This window comes from Bipolaris oryzae, assembly GCF_000523455.1.
Source record: "Bipolaris oryzae ATCC 44560 unplaced genomic scaffold scaffold_32, whole genome shotgun sequence".
Lineage (NCBI taxonomy): Eukaryota > Fungi > Ascomycota > Dothideomycetes > Pleosporales > Pleosporaceae > Bipolaris > Bipolaris oryzae.
Window position 1 is genome coordinate 168,011 of NW_006911308.1, and position 18,908 is coordinate 186,918.

Below are 18,908 nucleotides of genomic sequence, written 5' to 3' on the forward strand. Positions count from 1 at the left end.
AAGCATATGCTAGACACAAAAAGCTGCACTGGTGTGAAATGCACGCTGTATAACCCCCGATGCTCGTCAGCAGTTCCCACTAGTCCCGCACTAGGTGTTTGGGCCCTGTTTGTTTACTGCCGCGCTCCCGTTGCCCGGCAACCAGACCACGCGAGAACTAGGATTGGCCGGCGCGCGCTATGGATGTCAACGTCCAAACTCAACCACCACCCCCAGCATCTCTACGACAAACAGCCGCCTTCCCTCCGGGCCTTATGTATGCGCAACTAACACTACAGCTTCCAATCGCTATTCACATAACCCGACAAACACGTTTATAGCCACACGCGCGTATCATCCCTTTGCGACTCTCGAATGGCTACCGGATCTCCCACGCCGCTAGGCGGCTCCTCATATGGGCGCATGCGTGCGCAATCATCGATACGACCCCGGAGAGACTCTCCACTCTCTATGCTGGGTCAGTCGCAGGGCTTCTCGGCCGACGTGCCCATGATGCAGAGCATCGACATTGGCGACAGCTCGGATGACGAGATGCCACAACCCATGAAACTCAGTGCTCTGACGGCAGCTCTACTTGCTCAAGGCAACGAGGTTGATTCGCCAGAGAAGAGAAAGCCTAAGCTCAAAATCTCACGCAATGATTCGGGCTCAAATACACCTGTACATGACTCCGTCACGCCTGCGCCCAGTCTACGCATCAAACGAGTTCCACTACGCGGCGCACCCATGAGGAGACTGCGCAGAACACCCCAAAGCGAAGAAGAGAATCCTCCTTCCCAGGATCAGGAGAACATGCCTGCGTCGGCCATCAAAACCCAGCCTGAGAACGTCCCCGATTCCGTCCTGAAGGTTACTGGCTCGGTCATGAAGGTCGCAGAGGACCGCCACATGCAATCCTCCCTAGATCACCAGTCACCTAGCGAAAGGGCTTCGCAACAACAAGAAAAACCCATACCACTACAGTCAATGAGCGCAAATACCCCACGACGACCAGCGCCTCCACCACCGCCGAAGATGTCTGTATTGGAGACCGCAACTGCTGCTGCTGGAGCTGCCACCACCAAGACACGAGAGAGGAAGAAGAGGGTTACACTGTCCGTCAACGGAAAGCACTACTCTCAAATGGACAGGATAGGCAGAGGTGGCAGTTCGGCGGTGTACCGTGTCATGGCAGAGAACTTCAAGACTTTGGCACTGAAGAGAGTTAAGCTTGAAGATGCCGACGAGGCTGCTGTACGAGGTTTCAAGGGCGAGATTGATCTATTACAAAAACTCAAGAACGTCGACAGAGTTGTAAGACTCTATGACTGGGAAGTGGACGAGCAACGCCAAGTGCTCAGTGTTGTAAGTAAATTTTTTGTCAAGAGTCAAAGTTTCAACACTAACATGTCACAGCTCATGGAACTCGGAGAATCAGACTTGGCCCGCATAATACGAATGAAGCTTGACCCCGCCGATGGCGATGGCAAACTCGACCTCAGCTTCACCCGTTACTACTGGAAAGAGATGCTCGAATGCGTCGGCGCAGTCCACGACCACGATATTGTCCACTCGGACCTCAAACCCGCAAACTTCCTCCTTACCTCTGGCCGCTTAAAGCTCATCGACTTCGGCATTGCCAACGCCATCGAAGTCGACCACACTGTCAACGTCCACCGCGACTCGCACATCGGCACCCCCAACTACATGTCCCCCGAATCCCTCGAAGACTCTGCTGGCGGCGCCCGCGGTCTTCTCAGCAACGGCAACGGCTCCAAAGACATGGCCCTCGGCAAGCCTTCAGACGTCTGGAGTCTAGGCTGCATCCTCTACCAAATGGTCTACGGCCGCCCCCCCTTCGCCCACATCGCCAACCAAATGGCCCGTGTCCTCGCCATCGTAAATCGCGACTATAAAATCGAATTCCCGGACCTCGGTGTCGGCGACGTCCGCGTTCCCCCCGGCCTCAAAGCTACTATGCGTCGCTGCCTCAACCGCGATCCCTCGCGTCGCCCGAATATCGCCCAGCTCCTCGACGAACGCGATCCCTTTTTGTACCCGGATGGCGGTGAAGACCTCAAGATTCCGCAGGAGCTGCTCGGTCAGATTATTCAACGCGTTGCGGATCGCTTCCGTGACCCGAATAAGCCGGCGCCTACTGATGATGAGATTCGTCAGTATCCTGCGAGTTTTTACGAGAAGATACGGCAGTTGCTGGAGAGCGAGTAAGAAGAGGTTGAAATCACTCCGCTTTTTCTGCAACTTCTTTACTCTTCTTGCTTCCTCTCTGCATTCCTTGGACTCATCCTTTTTTTTAAAAAGAAAAACTCTTGTCCTACCTTTTTCTTTCTCTTCCTTTTGGGGTTCCATGGGCGTTATCGCTTCTTTCCTAACGGAAGTTGGACAAAAAGAAAAGAGAGGGATTTCTCATTTCATTTGCGCATTAATGATTATGACTGGTGTCTCTGGCGCTTCATGGGAGTTTTGACCATATTCTCATTGTTTTTGTTCCTTGCGGCTGCCATTTCTCGAACCTACCTATTTACCTAGTTTTCTCTTTTTTTTTCGTGGTTCTCGCAAGCCGCCTCTTTGTATGCGTTCAAGCGTCACCTCTTATCCTTTTCCTCTTGTACAGTCATGGCGCAAGGTTCTTTTGCTCTCTCTTTTGTCGGGATACGCTTTTAATGCTTCATGATAAGTTAGGAACGTAGACTTCACTGGTGACTTCACGGTTGCTTGCATTGTATATATGGACCGTGTTGGAGCTGATGGACAAGATATTTTCAATTGACTTTCTCAAACCCTCTGATTCCCTTCCATGTGTGCGAAGTTGATGGTGGTAGTATGATTAACCATCAACTTCCACACCCCTCACTGCACTTGATGATGGCAGTGATCTCTCTATCCATAACAATCCTTCTTCGCTGTACTCGATGGCGACAGTGACCTCTCTATCCATACCGGTCCTTCCAAATGCCAGCTTCTTCCATGCGCCGACTGTACCTCCCAAGTTCTAAAGGCCGCCCTTGCCGTACCCAATCAATCCGTCGGAGGAGGAGGAGGAGGTGATGGTGGAGGTTGTGGAACAACAGTGAGTAAAATATCTGTGCGGCCCGATCTTTCCAACACTTCGCTAACTTGCTGATGCAACGCGACTTGAACAGGCTCAATTTCGCTGCCAAACCAAACGAGCTCCAACTCCTTGAGGCCCTTAAACTTGCACAAGTCGCTGAGCTCTACGATGATCCATGGTTTGAGGCCTGAATGCGGGATCTTGCCATCCCGATAGATGGCGAACGCGTCGACGAGGAGACTCACTCTGGATATGGCGTTGGCTTGGCTGCGTGTGAGATTCTTGCAGAGCATCTCAATCACATGCTCTGAGTAGCCGCTGAAGACGTTGCGGGTGAAGGGGTAGAGTCTGGCCTCAAACCACGTCTGGCGGCAGGCCTGGATGAGCGAGAGGTTGGTGCGCGGGTACTCCCAGGTGCGGTGATCCTGTGTCTCATACTTTGGGCTGATGCTGCCAGCATCGAAGACATAGTTGTACATCTTCATGCGCAGCTCAGCTGGGAGACGTAGGAGGGGAGACCTTTCCTGGTTGCGCTCATAGCTGTGCAATTGAGGGTTTGTTTAGTGGTGGGTCGGGTTTCAGAGTGAGTGTCTTTCGTTGTTTTTTCATGCGGCGGGGACGGGGGGTTGAGTAAATACTTACACTTGTTCAATGAGATTTATCAGCTGTACATGGTAGCGGTACTTATGTGTGTGGAGTGGATCCGACTGGGCCCTGGGCCGGGTAACCATGTTGGATAGTGGTGGTGGTGGAGCGAAAGAGGTTAGAGAGGAGAACGAGACAAGTGATATAGACTGTGGGTGAGCGTTTGTCCTCGCTAAGAGCAGTGAAGCAGTGAATGGTGATTAAGGCGAGTAAGAGGTGAGACAGGGTCTGTCGAGTGGCTTAGCTTTGACGTGAATTGACAGGGAAGGCGTGATGGGAGCCGTTTGTTAGGAAGGAGACGTCATCAGATACTCTGAACAGTGTGGCAAGGCCTCGAACCCAGTAACTGACAGGCCTCAGAATCGTAGAGTCCATTTTGCTTCTGCTGTATCTGCCAGTTCCATGCTGCTTGGCCTCATGTTGTCTGTTTTGTGGGCTGTGTTTGTCTGATACGAGATAGCGGTGTCGGACGTTCTGTCTACTGACCCAACGACACTCTTCACAGGTGCTCGTTTCTTGTCTGAATCAACAATATTTGTGAGGTGAGATCTATCTTTCCAACAAGACAAAGACTTGCCACAGAGATCGATTCTACTGAGAATGGCCAAGTCCAATGGACTTCTGATTTCCATGAGATCTGAGCAGAATCCCCTAAGTCTTATTGCAGATTTGGTACAATAAAAAATTAACCGCGATACGCTGCCTTTTGCAGTAAATGTGTCCTTGGTTGCTTTAGGTCTGTGTGCATAGCTCAGGTCAAGTGACGACTGATGGCAACAACTACACCGAAAAAGACACAAGCTTCGGCATATCACCCACCACAGGCACAGGCCCCGTATCGAGGTCTTCTACATAATCACAGCCCACTACTACAACCTTAATATCACATGAGCCCCTGATCTGCTCAAGCTCTTCCTCAATCAGATAAGCCATCCTGCCCTCTACCATAGCCCAGTCATGCTCCCAATCGTGCGGACCAACCCACTCAACCGTGAGCTTACGTAGCCCGCGAAGATGACCGATGACACGCAGCGTGGCAAGCGCATCTTTACCAAGGTTGACACTCGGGCTCCGCCGGCCGAGAGCCGGATAATAGATCACATCGTTGCATTCAAAATACACGCGTAGATTCGTCATAGCACCGACCTGTGCATCCGTCAAGCGGTAGTAGACAGCAAGTTGCATATCCCAGTGATATCCATGGAACTCATTTAGTGCAAACGGCAGGAGCCTTGCCTCGGCATGTATTTGGCGGCAGGTGGTTAGTAGGGCTAAATGACGTCTCCGGAGGTGAAAGTAAGTAGCGAAGTGAAGTTTTCGTCCGCGAGAGCGACATTTGTGACGACGGGTGCAATTCCTTGTGTCGCATACGCGGATCTGCGTGCCGCCGAGTACATGGCCGTAAATTAGTTCCCGCACGTTGGCGGGAAGACGGAGGAAACTTGAGTCTTGCTCGATTTCGACCATAGTGCTGGATTATGTAAGTAAGTGCATGCATGCATACATGACAGATGTAAACAAACGCCACAAAAGTGCACGTACGCGGTGTCAGATTCATCGTCTTCATAAGGGTGGGTAGGATGCTCGTAGGCGCGTGGGAATGAACGCTTAGACAAGCGCCGCTTCAGTCGATTCAAAGGATCCATCGCTTACTTAGGACTTGCAAAGAACATGGGGGCGAGGCTGTGGGGAAGGGTCCAATCGGCAGGCATAGTTTCAATGGAAAGTGAGCGTGAGGACTTGTGATGTTATGGAACAACAACAGGGATAACAATTCAGGGGCGGCTAAAAATAGGTTATCGCCATCTCGATAAGATACCAGGGAGGAGATGGATCACGGGATCTACTTTTCTTAATTGCATGCATGTTCCCTGTGCCAAGTGAAATGTATGAAGATGGCAGCACCACGATTCCTTGTGTGAAATTTTTTGGAGTTGGGATTAAGTGCTCATAGAAGTCCCTGGTGTCAGAAAAACAGAGGATACTAATGGTGATTACAGCATGACAGGTGTTCTTGGCGTGGACGACGCGACTAGAGCGGGGATTATTTGATGCGACAACATCCGAAAAAAGCAATGAGCTTCACAAGGCTAGCTGATTAGTAAGTATACTGCCGCCTTTTCTCGTTCACGTGCTACATGCCTTCTTTTAGTCCTTCTTCGAAAGAACCTTGAAGTCCCAGTTGTTCAAGTAACCGGAGCCAATCTGGTTGAACATTAGTATTACACTCAACAAGCATCCCTAACAAGAGTCCTTACGCAGAGATAAGTTGCGAAGCTGACCCAGCCAAGGTATGGCGCGAGCAGCCATCCACAGACGGGGTCAACTTGTCCCCAAACATTGACAAGATAGGCGAGTGTGCCACCAAGAGCCAGGATGTCAACTGAAGCAGCAATGGGCTGCTTAACGCCAAAGTAGAGAGGCGTCCACAGAAGGTTCAAGGCAAGCTGGATGGAGTAGAGAGTAGCCCCGTGCTGCATGGTGGTAAGTTGGGCAGCCATATTTCCGTTCCAATTGAGCGATAACATACCTTTGCGAGAGCAACCGTGTCAGGGTTCAAAGAGGATGTGCCAGTGGTGTATGCGCGGTAGGCCGTGTAGCCCATGGTTGCATACAATGCTGTCCAAACCGGGCCAAAGACATAGCCTGGCGGATGTAGAGGAGGTTGCTTCAAGGTACGGTATGTTGTCTGAGACACACTTGCTATTCTCAATGTTAGAGCTCTTCACAATTGCACCAGCTCGGTGAAAAAAAAACTCACGACTAATGGCAAACCCAGTAGCTGTTCCGCAGACGAGCGGCAGCAGGATGGACACTGCTGGGTTTTCAAAGACAAAGCTCGGGAGGGTGAGGGAGGGTACGTAGGTCGTCATGGCTGCGCTGGGGCTCGGCTAGGGGGGTTGTGATCAACGTGTACCTGGGCAACGCATGCAATGGCCCTGGGAAAAGGTGCCTGTGAAAAAGGAAAAGCCGGCTGCACTCCGCATCTCGTGATAATCGGGCGTTGAGCATAAAGCGGGCCTGCCAATCATCAGCCTCGGCCCTCCACGAGAGCAACGCGTTCACGAGCCGGCCCACTTTCCGCGTAGCCGTGCGACGCTAGCCCCGTCTCAGCCGCCCTCGGGCTTCTCCAGCCGCTGCGACCAACCTCACCCTTCCTTCTGTCATCTCCATCTCCGCCGGCGTCGTTCAGCCGGGAGTCACTTTAGCACATCGTGAGTGCACGAGCTTCTCGTCCTTTACCTCCCCCCCAATTGTTCGTACCCCATCATTCCTCTTGTACAGCTATCTCCATAGCTCCTACTGCTTTGTCCCCGTGGCCCTGCGCCTCGGCCTCCCTCCAGCCACCTCTCTGACCTTGTCTACGTGCGCCGCTGCTCGTGTGCGATTAACCGCGCCGCGTGTCTGTGGTAGCCATCCTCATCTTGTCACTCCTTAGATGCCTCTTCTCCCTCGTTACTAGTCGCGCCCTTTTCTCACCGTCTTGTCTCTTATTTGTTCCCTCTCTGACCGAGCCATCATGGCAAACAGCTACCCAGCCCGATTGCCTGCCGAGCACCCGATATACCCCATCGCATCCTTCAGGCGAGATTGCGCGTCCGAGAGAGCAAAGACCACGCGTCTGGCGCTTATGGTTGGTTGGCAGCGCTACCTGTCAACTGCCTGAACACCTATTCTTCCCCAAGGATTCTAGACACCCGTCGCTCCACGAAGCACCCCAAATCTAAGCATCAGCAATAATGGATTCGTATACGTAGGCTCATACTTGACCCGTTGCGCGACGAGCAATGCTGACAATTGGCAGTGCCACTCACGAGGAGGCCAGACCGCCAGCCGACTCATACAGGCGTCGCTCACCAGGTAAGTTCTGGATTCCTGCTTGGGGTCAGCGCACATATCTCGGTTATCGTATCGCGGATCTGCACATCGCTACTCTCATTGCGCGTTTGTCTTCGAACGCGATCGTCACGCACTACAAGTTTTAGCCTGATTGCGCTATCCGAAGACGTGCAGCCGCTACTATAGAGCCCGTCGCCTTGAGCGTCGCGTTGACCCATCTCCCAAGCCCAGGAAGCTTGTGCACTATCTCATAGAAATTTAGCTAACATGCATTCTAAAGGCTCTGGAGACCGCAGAACTGGCAGGCGGCGGTCGCGGTCCCCTCAGAACATCGACCGGTACCAACCCGATCGTGCCCGCGATTACGATGGACCCCGACGTGATGGAAATCGCCGCCGTTCCTCTCCTCCGCCAGTACAGGCTGGCATTGACCGATATGTGCCTGGTCAAGACAACTTCGCACCGACGTTCACGACGAACCCTGTCCCGAATCCCATGCATCTTGAATACCAGGTTGGATTCAACTACTTCGCCGAGTGGTGGCGTGTTGAGCAACTCATGAAAGAGGAGAAAGAACGCGCCAAGAATGGTGGTCGTAAGCCCGGTCTCAAAGGCGAGCGCGAAGCCCGTGAGGAGCGCGGCAAAGAACGTGAGCAGATCCAAGCAGCCTATAACGAGTACAAGGAAAAGCTACAGGTGCAGATGGCCAAGACGTTCGTTGAGAAGCACAAGAATGAAGAATGGTTCAAGGAGCGATATGACCCAGAGTACGACTTGGCATTCAAGGAGAAGCTTCGCCAGTACCGCCATGGTATCTACGAGGACTGGGAGCGCCAGATTGACGATGGTTACTTTGATGAGTTCACACTTGAGGGTATCTACAAGAATGACTCAAACGGAGCTGGCGGCATTGTTGAGAAGGAAGAAGGAGAAACAACTGCTGCTAATGAGGTCTTAGGCGTGGGCGACCTTCTCCCATGCAAAGGCGGCGAGATTCGCGACGAGACCGCTTTCCAACCAACGCTGCTCATCAAAACAATTGCGCCAACCGTCAACCGCGAGAAGGTCGAGGAGTTTTGCAAGGAGCATTTGGGAGAGGGCCCTGGTGGGTTCAAGTGGCTCAGCATGAGCGATCCAAACCCCCTTAAGAAGTGCCACCGCATCGGCTGGGTCATTCTCAATCCAAGCGACGAGCAGCCAATGATCATTGACGATCGTGGTGACGGACGCGACGTTGATGACGAGGAAGGCGCCATGGACGTGAAGCCTGAGGTTACTCAGGGGACACAGAGTACTGCACACAAGGCTCTCGAAGCGCTCAACGGAAAAACAGTCAATGATGAGGTCAGGGGCAACTTCACCTGCCATGTTGGTATCCACGAGCCACCTGCCGCTCCACGCAAGAAAGCACTCTGGGATCTCTTCTCTGCGCCTGAGAGAATCGAGCGTGATCTCGAACTTGCCGAGCGACTGGTCAGGAAGCTCGATTCTGAACTCAAGGCCGGCCACGAGGAGCAATTCTCGAATGTTGACGGCGTTAGCAAAATCGAGCAGCGGGTCGAGGACCTACGCGAAAAGGGCTGGCTCCAGCCTCCAGCAAATGCACCAGCCCCCATGAAGAAGGAGCGAGATCCAGAAGAGTTGGAAGAAGGTGAAGATGAAACAATGGAGGATGACGAGGGCACCTTTGACGACGAAGTTGATGACGAGGAGCTCCTGGTCAAGAAGAAGAAGCTGGATCTGCTCATTGAATACCTGCGCCGGGTGTACAACTTCTGCTTCTTCTGCGTTTTTGAGAGCGACTCTGTCCATGAGTTGATTCGCAAGTGCGCGGGAGGACATCTTCGTCGGCCACGTGCTAGTCTTACTACAGCGGCAAAGGCGACGGCAAAGGCCACAGCTTCCGGAGAAGCGTTCCCTTACAGGAAACAAGAAGCTTCAGGCGACGCTGAGAACGGAGAGAGTGGAAGTCCAGTACAAGAGCGCAAGCCTATGCGTTTGAGCACCAAGAACCAACAGCAACTGCAGCGAGCTTTCAACTGGGTCAAGACATATGAAGAAAAACTCCTTCAGCTGCTCGAGCCTGAAAACGTTGACATTCGCAAGCTGGGCGGTAAGCCGCTGGATGAAGCGATAGAGGACGAGCTTACTCGATATGTGAAGCAAGAAGACGAGTCCAAGTGGCGATGCAAAGTTCCAGAGTGCACCAAGCTATTCAAGGGCGAGCATTTCTGGCGCAAGCACATTGAGAAGCGTCACCCTGAGTGGCTTGAGCAACTACAGAAGGATGTAAGTACATGCATGGATTGGTTGACGGTCAAGTTTTGCTAATTCTGATACAGCTGCGCCTTGTGAACAGCTATGTTCTGGATCCTGCACACATTGCGCCGTCGCGCAGTGATGCAAACAGCAATGGCCATTTCCCAATGGGTAACCATGTTCAAGCGACTGGAACTCCGCGAGGATTCAACCTGGCCAACATGAGCATGGCGATGGCGGGAGGCAATGGAATGCAGAATGGAATGCACATGGGCGGCATGTTCAATCCTGCCATGGGCGGCACCTGGGACCCTGCTGCTACTCATGATGATCGCGCAGGACCTATGCGACGGGGCGGCCATCGCTTCAATAACCGTACAGGACCCTACGACCGACAAGCTCGTGATGGACGTAGTCGGCCGGCTGTTAATGGCGGTCGTCTGACACCTCCACGCGGTACTCGGCCAGGACCCCAACGCTACGGCGAAGGTGGACCTGGACCTGTACAGTCTGTGCAAGGCCGATCTATTAAGAGTTACGAGGATCTAGATGCGGTTGGCGGAGGAGGCGGCGGAGAGCTCAATTACTAAGCTCTGTAATTGGTGTGGGTCCCTGCAGCCACGGTCACGGTGTAAGATGATAACAGGGTCGGCGTTGACAAGGCTGCTTTTTTTGTTATCCCTGATTGAAGGCTTCCCCAGATTGCCTTGATAGTTTGCTCGGGAAGGATAGGTACTGGGCGGTGTCTTGAGAATGTTTCATCATTGACTGTGGTCTGGGCTTGTTTAGGCCCATGGGGGGATGATTGTGTATGTACGTTCTAGGTAAAATAAGCCCAAATCCAGATTGATAGCAACAACAACCGGCTGGCAAGTGCAGAGTCATTGTAGGTCAGCAAGTTTTCAGGGGGCATCGTCATATGAGCACTAAAAGTACGAAGAAAGCCGCAATGTGACCAGGTTGGGCATCAGCCATGGGGTGGAGCCAACACCCGCCAGGAACCGAGCCAGATGCAATGACTGGGCCAATGGCCAGGACATGTGCAATATCGTTTTTTTGTTGCATGCACAGGCTATCCTCGCCGCCAAGGGGGAGCTTTTGGCAGGCTAAGCGATGCGGCGGTTGTGATTGATGAGATGGTGGAAGCCAGTCAGATCAGCCTCGGGCCGGCCAGGCGTACATGGTGACAAGACGAAGACGCCCCCTATGCAGCGTCAGCAGGGGCAAGGGGAATCCATCGTGCTGTAAGTAAGATAAGCAGGGCAGGGCAGGACAGGACAAGACGGACAATGGGGGAGCAGCGAAATGAAGTTGTGCACGCGGCCAAGGCGCAGAGATGCCGTGCCATCCTAGAGCAGCGTCGTGGATCCTGACGGGCCCATACGTAACCGGGATGGTGGGCGGGGATTGCGTCACTCAGCCACAGGTGAGTGCACCGCCGACCTTCGCTGCTCTTCCGTCACGCCCTTTTCGAGGCCAACAACGGGCGGTGCAGGCGGTGCAGGCGGTGCAGGCGGTGCAGGCGGTGCAGGCCCCATTCTGCTTGCTGGCCTCCGTTGCTGTGCCCACATCTCCACACTTGCACCAGCCTCAGACGCAGCCACAAGCACAGCGACGTGCTATTCCGGGCGTCATAAACACGCGTCGATCCCCCCCCCCGCCAGATCGCTTCAGGCTGCCCTTTTGCATGCGCATTTTTATACCGCGTCGCCCTTTGCTCGCGTCGTAGCTCCTTAGCCCGGGTCGGCCTTACCCCTACAGTGAGTGGTGGTACTATTAATTCAGGCATGCCCACCCATTCCAACCCCCCACCTGCCATTCAGCTCAACGGTGTTGCCCAGCCCATCACCATGAGTCCCCAGACTACCGCAAGCCACCTCACTGAGCCGGACCGCCCAGCCCATCCTGTCCGCAATGACACCAGCTACTCCAAATTTTCCGTCGTGTCCGTACCGCCTGAGGGTTCCATCTTGACCGGCAAGCAGGAGCACTGTACGATCTCCTCTTCCAGGCACATGATACCCGAAGCCACTAAACAAACTTGCAGACCTCAAGCGTGAACTCATCTCTCGGCAAACAAAGTACGAAATCGCCGAGCTCTCCTCTCCTACGGCTCTGAGGCGCTTTGGCGCGCCCTTTCACTCTGATGCAGGCGAAGTTGCGCCCGAAGATTCTGAACTGCCCCTCCTCCGCTACATTTTTGTCAACCATGTGCGAAATTTCCCCTTCTTGGACAAAGCCAAGGAGAAGGAGTTCTGGCAGGACAAACTTCAAGTTGTACGTTGCACGAGGCCAGAACGGGTGGACAGGGAGCTGACAACAGTGCCACCGTAGTTTCTGGAATCGTTCGCGAGCAAAGACATTTCGTCCTCAGAGGACCGTCTCGAGGAGACCAAACGGAGGAAACTGGCGCTCAAGGCCGAGAAGCTGGTCGAGCTCATGATGGTCTCCGGTATTCCGACCGCGTCGGGCTACGAAGAGAGGATTCGCTTTGCAGAAATGGAAATCGTCGACCGACAAGCCGACGAAAAGGGCCTCACAATGAATGCACCAAGCGGTCATTCCATTAATGGCTGGGATGTAAACGTTGCGGGTGTCAGAACAACATCAGTGAAGAGACACCTTCGGTACCACACACATGCGGTAAGTCAATGTCCACGCACAACGGCACAAGTCTAACGTAAAAAAACTCTAGGAGTACATTATACGTGTCAGACAAGGACATGGTCAAGATATCTATATTGGTCGTCGATATGCCGATTTCGTTCAGTTACACAAGCGGATACGTCTTGAGCTACCTGGCAAGGTTCTCGCCCCGCTACCCCGCAAGAATGCTAAAGATGGAATCCTACAATCAAATGCCGATGACGACGAAGTCAGCTCCATCTCCTCGGAATCTACTCAAGGACCGCCTCCTATCGAATCCAATGAGAGCAGCAGCGGGGGTGGTGGTCTTAGGAGCTACATTTTTGGTGGCGGACACAAGAAAAATGCATCTCAAACCTCACTAGGGAAGCGTTCACCACGACCTTCAGGAGAGTTCTCTGGATACAAACCTCCTCGCAAACTGTACCGAGAAGAGCAGCGTGTTTCCCTTCGTGCGTTCTTGCGATCATTCTTGCACAATGAGCGAATTGCACACTCAAATGCTATGGCTGAATTTCTCACACGCGACCCTATAGAAATCAACGAAGAAGAAATGGAGGACATTCAAAGACGAGAAGAAATGGACCGAAGGCGCACAGAAGAGCAAAGGCAATTTTACGAAGTCGCACGACAACGAGCTGCAGAGCTTGACATCCACATGGAGAAGTTCAGAAGAGAGATAGTAGAGAGCAATGGACTTTCTCATCTGTTTCAAGAGATCAGGGTTAAAAACACTATCAGGGAACTTAAACCGGAGTATCAAAAGTTTGCCGAGTGGCTACGGATAGAGGTTGCTGCTACTCTCTACCACTTGTTTCTGGCAGAAGACAACTCCCCGGAGCTTTTTGCCCAGGCGAAACGCATACATTCTTTAGTACCATACGGCGTCCTAAAAAACGTCATCAGAATTGCCAACCCGGCAGCCGTCATGAGCGGAGTTTTGGATCTTTTCCTTGCACAGCCCTTTGGCGCTCGATCGCTTTTGCAGCGCATATTTGGCATGGCTATCAACGATGGCGTTAACTCTGTGCAAAAGACCATCACTATCCTCGCATCAACAAGGATCAAGGACGAGGTGCTTTGCAACAAGATCAAGGCATACGTGCAAGCTGATGAGGGTGTAAAGGAAGCTATTCGTCAGGAGGCTGCGAGCGAGAATGTGGATGTTGTGGTCACGATACTGCGATCAGAGTACTTCGAACCAGAGCTGAGCCCGCAGCAAGTCGAGAAGGTATTCAATGCTTATGTTGCCTGGAACAACGCAGTCGAAAATGTGAGATCGAGACGGCTTAGTCGAACAGCTAGCCGGCGAAGTACTACCAGCACATCAACTAACGCGACCGATCAGGTCGAAAAAGAAATGCGCTCAGGTGCAGAGCTCTTCGCTCACCTCAAGCAATATCTGAAGCTCTGTCTACGTCAAAGAGATAAGCTTATGATGCTTCAAATCATCGAGGAGGTAAGCTTACCTAAAGCTAATATTATAACAACAACAATGACTGATGAATCATAGCCGACAACACTGCAACTATTCCGGGACTTGTTCACCATCTTCTACGAACCCTTGGTTCGCGTCTACAAGTCTGCGAACGTCTACAACAGTATTACCGACTTTGCCCTTTTCGCCGACGATACCATCAAGACGATTGAAGCATGTCAACGGCAGGAAGTCTCAGCAGACCCCAACCAAACCGTTCAAGCGTTTATCGATTTGTGCGCCCGTCATGAGGATAATTTCTACAAGTTTGTTCACGAAGTGCACAAACACGACAATGGTCTTTTTGACCAACTTATGGGCTGGCTGGAGGGCATCTTGGACTTCTTGCGCCATGGCCCTGGAAGTGGTGGTAAGCTCGACATGAATGCACTCTTCCGGGGCGCTATAGACTCGAACTTGATCGACAAGGAAAAGGCAATTAGTGAGATCAATAGTTTGATCAAGTGGCAAATGGCTAGGAAGAAGTGGCACTCGGACAAGACGAGACAGAAGATGGCGAGCGGGGACGAGCCTGATCCACTGATTGGCGGTATTGCTGGCTTCAAGTCTAGCGACTTTGGCCTCAACGCGGTTTGTTCTCACCAACCCATGAAACCTACGATTACGTACTAATATATTGCAGATGGATCTCCAAGATCTGGAACTTGATGACAACGGCAGCGATTCAACCGATTCAGAAGACATGGACGATGCAGATGTTGCAGACCCGATTGAAGCTGAGCGCAAGAGTAGAGCCAAAGCCGCGGACCGGTTACGTAGGAAGGCAGGTGAGCCCGAGAAGCCGCATATCGAAGAGCTATACAAGCTCAACGATAGTTTCAACAGCATGCTTCGAAGCGTGCTTGCTTCCTAAGCTGATTACAACTTTGTCCGGAGACATGTGGATAATCGTTAGTCTCTCCCTGTCCTTCCGCATGCCATTACTATATAGAATTTTATTCTGTGAGAAATATACTTAATGAAACAATGAACACATGTCCTCATCGCTGCACACGGACTCGATGCTCACTCGAATGATGGCGCAGTGCACCGCCACTTAATCTAGGAACGGGCCTGCCCAATGCACGTTAGCGCGGCTGCACCGCGCGGAGCTAGCGATCAGTCGCATAGCTGTCCTTTAGTGCCAGCCGAAGTGTCGCAACGTCCACGCGTTGAATTGCTTACCCTTTTCTCTTTTCTGTACAATGATCTGGCGACTCAGGCACAGGCAGTGCTGATCTTCGTTCTTGTTCCCTTTTTCCCAAATCACCCGGCAACGTCAATTGCCCTTGCATCCTCCAGTCAACTCAGCCAACCGTTTGTTTAACGCACGGCTACTCCCTGGATACTAAGACGACGCTGAGTAGGACCCTTTCACCCCACCACCTCGGCTGTTGTCTTGCTTTCTCTCTGAGGGTGTCGCAACCTCGACCTTGGATTCATTATCCGGAACATTTACAGTAAATACTATCCTGCAGTGGTAACCCACCATCATGCCTGCCAAATCGCGATTCACGAGGCTAGACGCCTTTACCAAAACGGTCGAAGATGCGCGCGTTCGTACAACCTCCGGAGGAATTGTCACAATTGTGAGCCTGTTGGTCATCTTCTGGTTAACGTGGGGCGAATGGGCCGACTATAGGAGAGTGACTGTTAGGCCCGAATTAGTCGTGGACAAGGGACGAGGCGAGCGCATGGAAATCGCGTTGAACATATCGTTTCCGCGGGTACCATGCGAACTGATTACGCTAGATGTCATGGATGTCTCTGGAGAACTACAGATGGGTGTAACACACGGTATCAACAAGGTTCGATTGGGCCCAGAGAGAGAGGGTAGCAAGACCATTGAAATCAAGGCCCTAGATCTGTAAGTATACTTGGGGTTCTACATCTGAAGTGGGGCTACATGCAGAGAGGGGCAAAACATACTGACCACGCTTCTAGGCATGCTGATGAAGCCTCCCACCTTGCCCCTGATTACTGCGGTGAATGTTTTGGCGCACCTCCCCCTGCCAACGCGAAGAAGCCCGGTTGCTGCAACACATGCGACGAAGTGCGTGACGCCTATGCTTCCATATCATGGTCTTTTGGTCGCGGAGAGGGTGTCGAACAATGTGAGCGGGAGCACTACGCAGAGCATCTTGACGAGCAGCGCCAGGAAGGATGCCGTCTTGAAGGTAGCATCCGTGTCAACAAGGTCGTTGGAAACTTCCATATTGCTCCCGGAAAGTCGTTCTCCAACGGCAACATGCACGTGCATGATCTGGAAAACTACTTTAAAGACGAATATGCGCATACTTTCACGCACAAGATCCACCAGCTTCGGTTCGGTCCCCAGCTGAGCGACGTAGTTATTCAGGGCATGCAGGATAAGCACCGAGGTTCCGGCCCTGGTAGCTGGTCGAACCACCACGTCAACCCCCTCGACGACACCGAGCAACACACTGATGAAAAGGCCTTTAACTTTATGTACTTTATCAAGGTTGTTTCGACAGCTTATCTGCCCCTTGGTTGGGAGGACGCTGCTCCTCGCCTCACCAAGCATGATGAACTCCTCGGCTCTACCATCGATGCTTCGCACAAGGGTAGCATCGAGACGCACCAGTACTCTGTAACGAGTCATAAGCGAAACCTAAAGGGTGGCAATGACGAACAGGATGGACATAAGGAAAGGGTTCACGCTCGTGGTGGCATTCCAGGTGTCTTCTTCTCTTATGTAAGTCATACCTTGTTTTTCAATATACAGGTAAGACATGGCTGCTAACCCCTGAATAGGATATCTCACCCATGAAAGTCATCAACCGCGAAGTCCGTGAAAAGACCTTCTCTGGCTTTCTTGTCGGCCTTTGTGCTGTGATTGGCGGTACGCTTACTGTCGCTGCTGCTGTTGACCGCGCCCTATACGAGGGTGTGAACAGGATCAAGAAGATTCATTCCCAGTAGTCATAACCTATCGTAAAACCATGAGAAGTGCAAGACAGAGGTCATGTCTTGCTGCACCCATGTAGGGATCTTTGTGTGGAGTTTTGGCGTTTGCATTGCTGGTCTAAAGCGAGTTAGATTTGTAGACTGAGATGAAGTCTGGGGGTGGGGGGCTAGATGTGGGCAGGGCAGAGGTGTAGGAGGATAGATATTTCCTGGTTCAGGGAACGAACAACATGTGTATTATTTAGGTTAGCCAATCAGATAAGAATTCTACGTATCAATATGCATCTCTTGTGGAATCTGGGAAATAAAAAAATCTCCGTTCGCTTACAGGACATTGCCGTTTGCGGCTGTGGCACAGTGGCGACTGCAGAGCTGCCTACGATTCAAACGCAGAAAGACAACAGCTATGGAATGTGAGACTTCACGCTGGGTAATTTGCTTCAACAGTGAAACGAATAATCGGTGGTTTCGCGTCATTGTTTGTAATTAGATTATTGATCTGATTGGCGTAGACATGTCTAGGCTGCTACTAATTGTCTCTGAAAGAAGGCAGCGATATAAAGTGCGCATCGTAGCTTTGACGATTGAGCCTTCCAGAATTACAAAGATTAGATGAAGACTACATATCCAATATCACATATCACACATTGGCAGTGAAGAATAAGAAAGAGTGAAGATGTGGTAGTAACAAAGTGTCATTCGACGTCGGAAGAGTCATTGGCGTTGACCAATGAGAGGTGTCGTAGGATGACATCGTGGCTTGGCGACGCACGGCCAGTCAGCCTTTATATACGGTTCCATCCTCAGCCAACTTGCTTACACACCTCCACATCTCTCTCACACTCGCTCAAACCTACTGGAATCATTTCAACAGCCATGAACGATCAGCCCCGAGGACGAGGACGTGGCCGCGGCCGTGGGCGTGGCAACTGGAGTGCCTCTTTTACACCACAGAACAACGATGGCGATCAGATGATGGTTGATGGTGACTCCTCGCGTGGACGAGGTCGAGGCAGAGGACGTGGGAGAGGTTTTAGAGGAGGCCAAAATCACTTTCAATACGACAACCGCCCACGAGAGCCGCCTATTGACATCGAAAAAGTCAAGTCAAACCCATCCTACCCACTTATGGAAGGTTTTCTCGGGCGCCGTTACGATGCAACCAACAAGCTGCTCAATCTCTCCGCCATTGCCAGCGATCAGGAAATTCTCCAATCCGGAATGTTCGCTACAGAAGGAGCTCAAAAGAAGTTTTTCCCTGCCCTTATGATTGTTTGCGACGCCATCCTCGAGACACAGGAAGCGAAAGAGCAAGCGATTCACAGCGTTACAATGTCTGGCAATAATCTTCAAAATACGCACGCTGTCTACCAACTCTGCAATCACTTTCGCCACATTCAGAACCTTGACTTGAGTAACAACGCTTTTGCGACGCTGGACGCGCTCAAGCCATGGAAAGGCCGTTTCAGAAACGTCGAACATCTCATCATCGACTCATTTCCCTCGTCAAACTGGGAAGATGAGATCATCTCGTGGTTCCCCAAACTCAAGATCCTGAACGGCAAACAAGTGCGCCCCGGTGCAGCGCCAGGGGCAAACGCACAGCCACAGCAAATACCTCAATCCAACACCCCAGTACCCGCAGCCGCAGCAATGGATCCAGAGCAGCAGAGAAAAGAAGAAATGATTCTCTACGTTCAACACGAAACCAACCTCACACGCGACTATGCAATTCAGTGCCTGGAAGCGGGCCAGTGGAACCTCGAGCAAGCAGGTGCTCTATTCGCTCAAAGTCGCGATTCTCTACCACCGGAGGCTTACAACTAAGGATCGTCTACTCAAAAGCATAATGCCATCTACGCATGCTTCTCCTGGAGACATGATTATGTGCTCCGCTCGAGAGGTTTAAGTGGGATAGAGCTCGTCCGATAGCGCGTGTGGTAAACATTACAAGAACGACTGCCTGTATATGATGACCAGGAACCAAGAAAAAAGAGGAGGGTCCTTACTACGTTATCGCCAAATCAACACCAAACCACGCGAACTCGAAAATCCAGTCCT

The 18,908-nt window shown here is 52.0% G+C and overlaps 9 protein-coding genes across 9 annotated transcripts; 6 read left to right on the forward strand and 3 right to left on the reverse strand.

The window, feature by feature from the left end:
- Positions 1-354: 354 nt before the first annotated feature.
- On the forward strand, positions 355-2,208 carry COCMIDRAFT_89588 (uncharacterized protein; the record flags this gene model as incomplete). The annotated part of the gene is made up of 2 exons (XM_007687695.1): positions 355-1,344; positions 1,396-2,208. 2 exons carry the CDS (start codon positions 355-357, stop codon positions 2,206-2,208), a joined length of 1,803 nt encoding a protein of 600 aa, XP_007685885.1.
- A 233-nt stretch (positions 2,209-2,441) lies between these two features.
- COCMIDRAFT_89723 (uncharacterized protein) lies at positions 2,442-2,690 on the forward strand (the record flags this gene model as incomplete). The annotated part of the gene is made up of 1 exon (XM_007687696.1): positions 2,442-2,690. A coding segment is annotated over one exon (249 nt), but the record flags the coding sequence as incomplete, so codon positions are not given.
- A 328-nt stretch (positions 2,691-3,018) lies between these two features.
- On the reverse strand, positions 3,019-3,783 carry COCMIDRAFT_89740 (uncharacterized protein; the record flags this gene model as incomplete). The annotated part of the gene is made up of 2 exons (XM_007687697.1): positions 3,019-3,592; positions 3,695-3,783. The coding sequence occupies 2 exons, from the start codon at positions 3,781-3,783 to the stop codon at positions 3,019-3,021; spliced, it is 663 nt and encodes a 220-aa protein (XP_007685887.1).
- Positions 3,784-4,477: 694 nt separating this feature from the next.
- Positions 4,478-5,343, reverse strand: COCMIDRAFT_34887 (uncharacterized protein; the record flags this gene model as incomplete). Its single annotated transcript, XM_007687659.1, has 2 exons — positions 4,478-5,168; positions 5,240-5,343. 2 exons carry the CDS (start codon positions 5,341-5,343, stop codon positions 4,478-4,480), a joined length of 795 nt encoding a protein of 264 aa, XP_007685849.1.
- A 502-nt stretch (positions 5,344-5,845) lies between these two features.
- COCMIDRAFT_89734 (uncharacterized protein) lies at positions 5,846-6,570 on the reverse strand (the record flags this gene model as incomplete). Its single annotated transcript, XM_007687698.1, has 4 exons — positions 5,846-5,902; positions 5,956-6,171; positions 6,228-6,400; positions 6,459-6,570. 4 exons carry the CDS (start codon positions 6,568-6,570, stop codon positions 5,846-5,848), a joined length of 558 nt encoding a protein of 185 aa, XP_007685888.1.
- A 915-nt stretch (positions 6,571-7,485) lies between these two features.
- Positions 7,486-10,386, forward strand: COCMIDRAFT_89714 (uncharacterized protein; the record flags this gene model as incomplete). The annotated part of the gene is made up of 3 exons (XM_007687699.1): positions 7,486-7,558; positions 7,818-9,826; positions 9,880-10,386. The coding sequence occupies 3 exons, from the start codon at positions 7,486-7,488 to the stop codon at positions 10,384-10,386; spliced, it is 2,589 nt and encodes an 862-aa protein (XP_007685889.1).
- Positions 10,387-11,646: 1,260 nt separating this feature from the next.
- Positions 11,647-14,793, forward strand: COCMIDRAFT_89683 (uncharacterized protein; the record flags this gene model as incomplete). Its single annotated transcript, XM_007687700.1, has 6 exons — positions 11,647-11,788; positions 11,844-12,073; positions 12,131-12,439; positions 12,492-13,901; positions 13,956-14,510; positions 14,563-14,793. 6 exons carry the CDS (start codon positions 11,647-11,649, stop codon positions 14,791-14,793), a joined length of 2,877 nt encoding a protein of 958 aa, XP_007685890.1.
- A 619-nt stretch (positions 14,794-15,412) lies between these two features.
- Positions 15,413-16,862, forward strand: COCMIDRAFT_3452 (uncharacterized protein; the record flags this gene model as incomplete). Its single annotated transcript, XM_007687630.1, has 3 exons — positions 15,413-15,786; positions 15,864-16,635; positions 16,695-16,862. The coding sequence occupies 3 exons, from the start codon at positions 15,413-15,415 to the stop codon at positions 16,860-16,862; spliced, it is 1,314 nt and encodes a 437-aa protein (XP_007685820.1).
- An 861-nt stretch (positions 16,863-17,723) lies between these two features.
- COCMIDRAFT_89534 (uncharacterized protein) lies at positions 17,724-18,674 on the forward strand (the record flags this gene model as incomplete). The annotated part of the gene is made up of 1 exon (XM_007687701.1): positions 17,724-18,674. One exon carries the CDS (start codon positions 17,724-17,726, stop codon positions 18,672-18,674), a length of 951 nt encoding a protein of 316 aa, XP_007685891.1.
- Between the last annotated feature and the right edge of the window lie 234 nt (positions 18,675-18,908).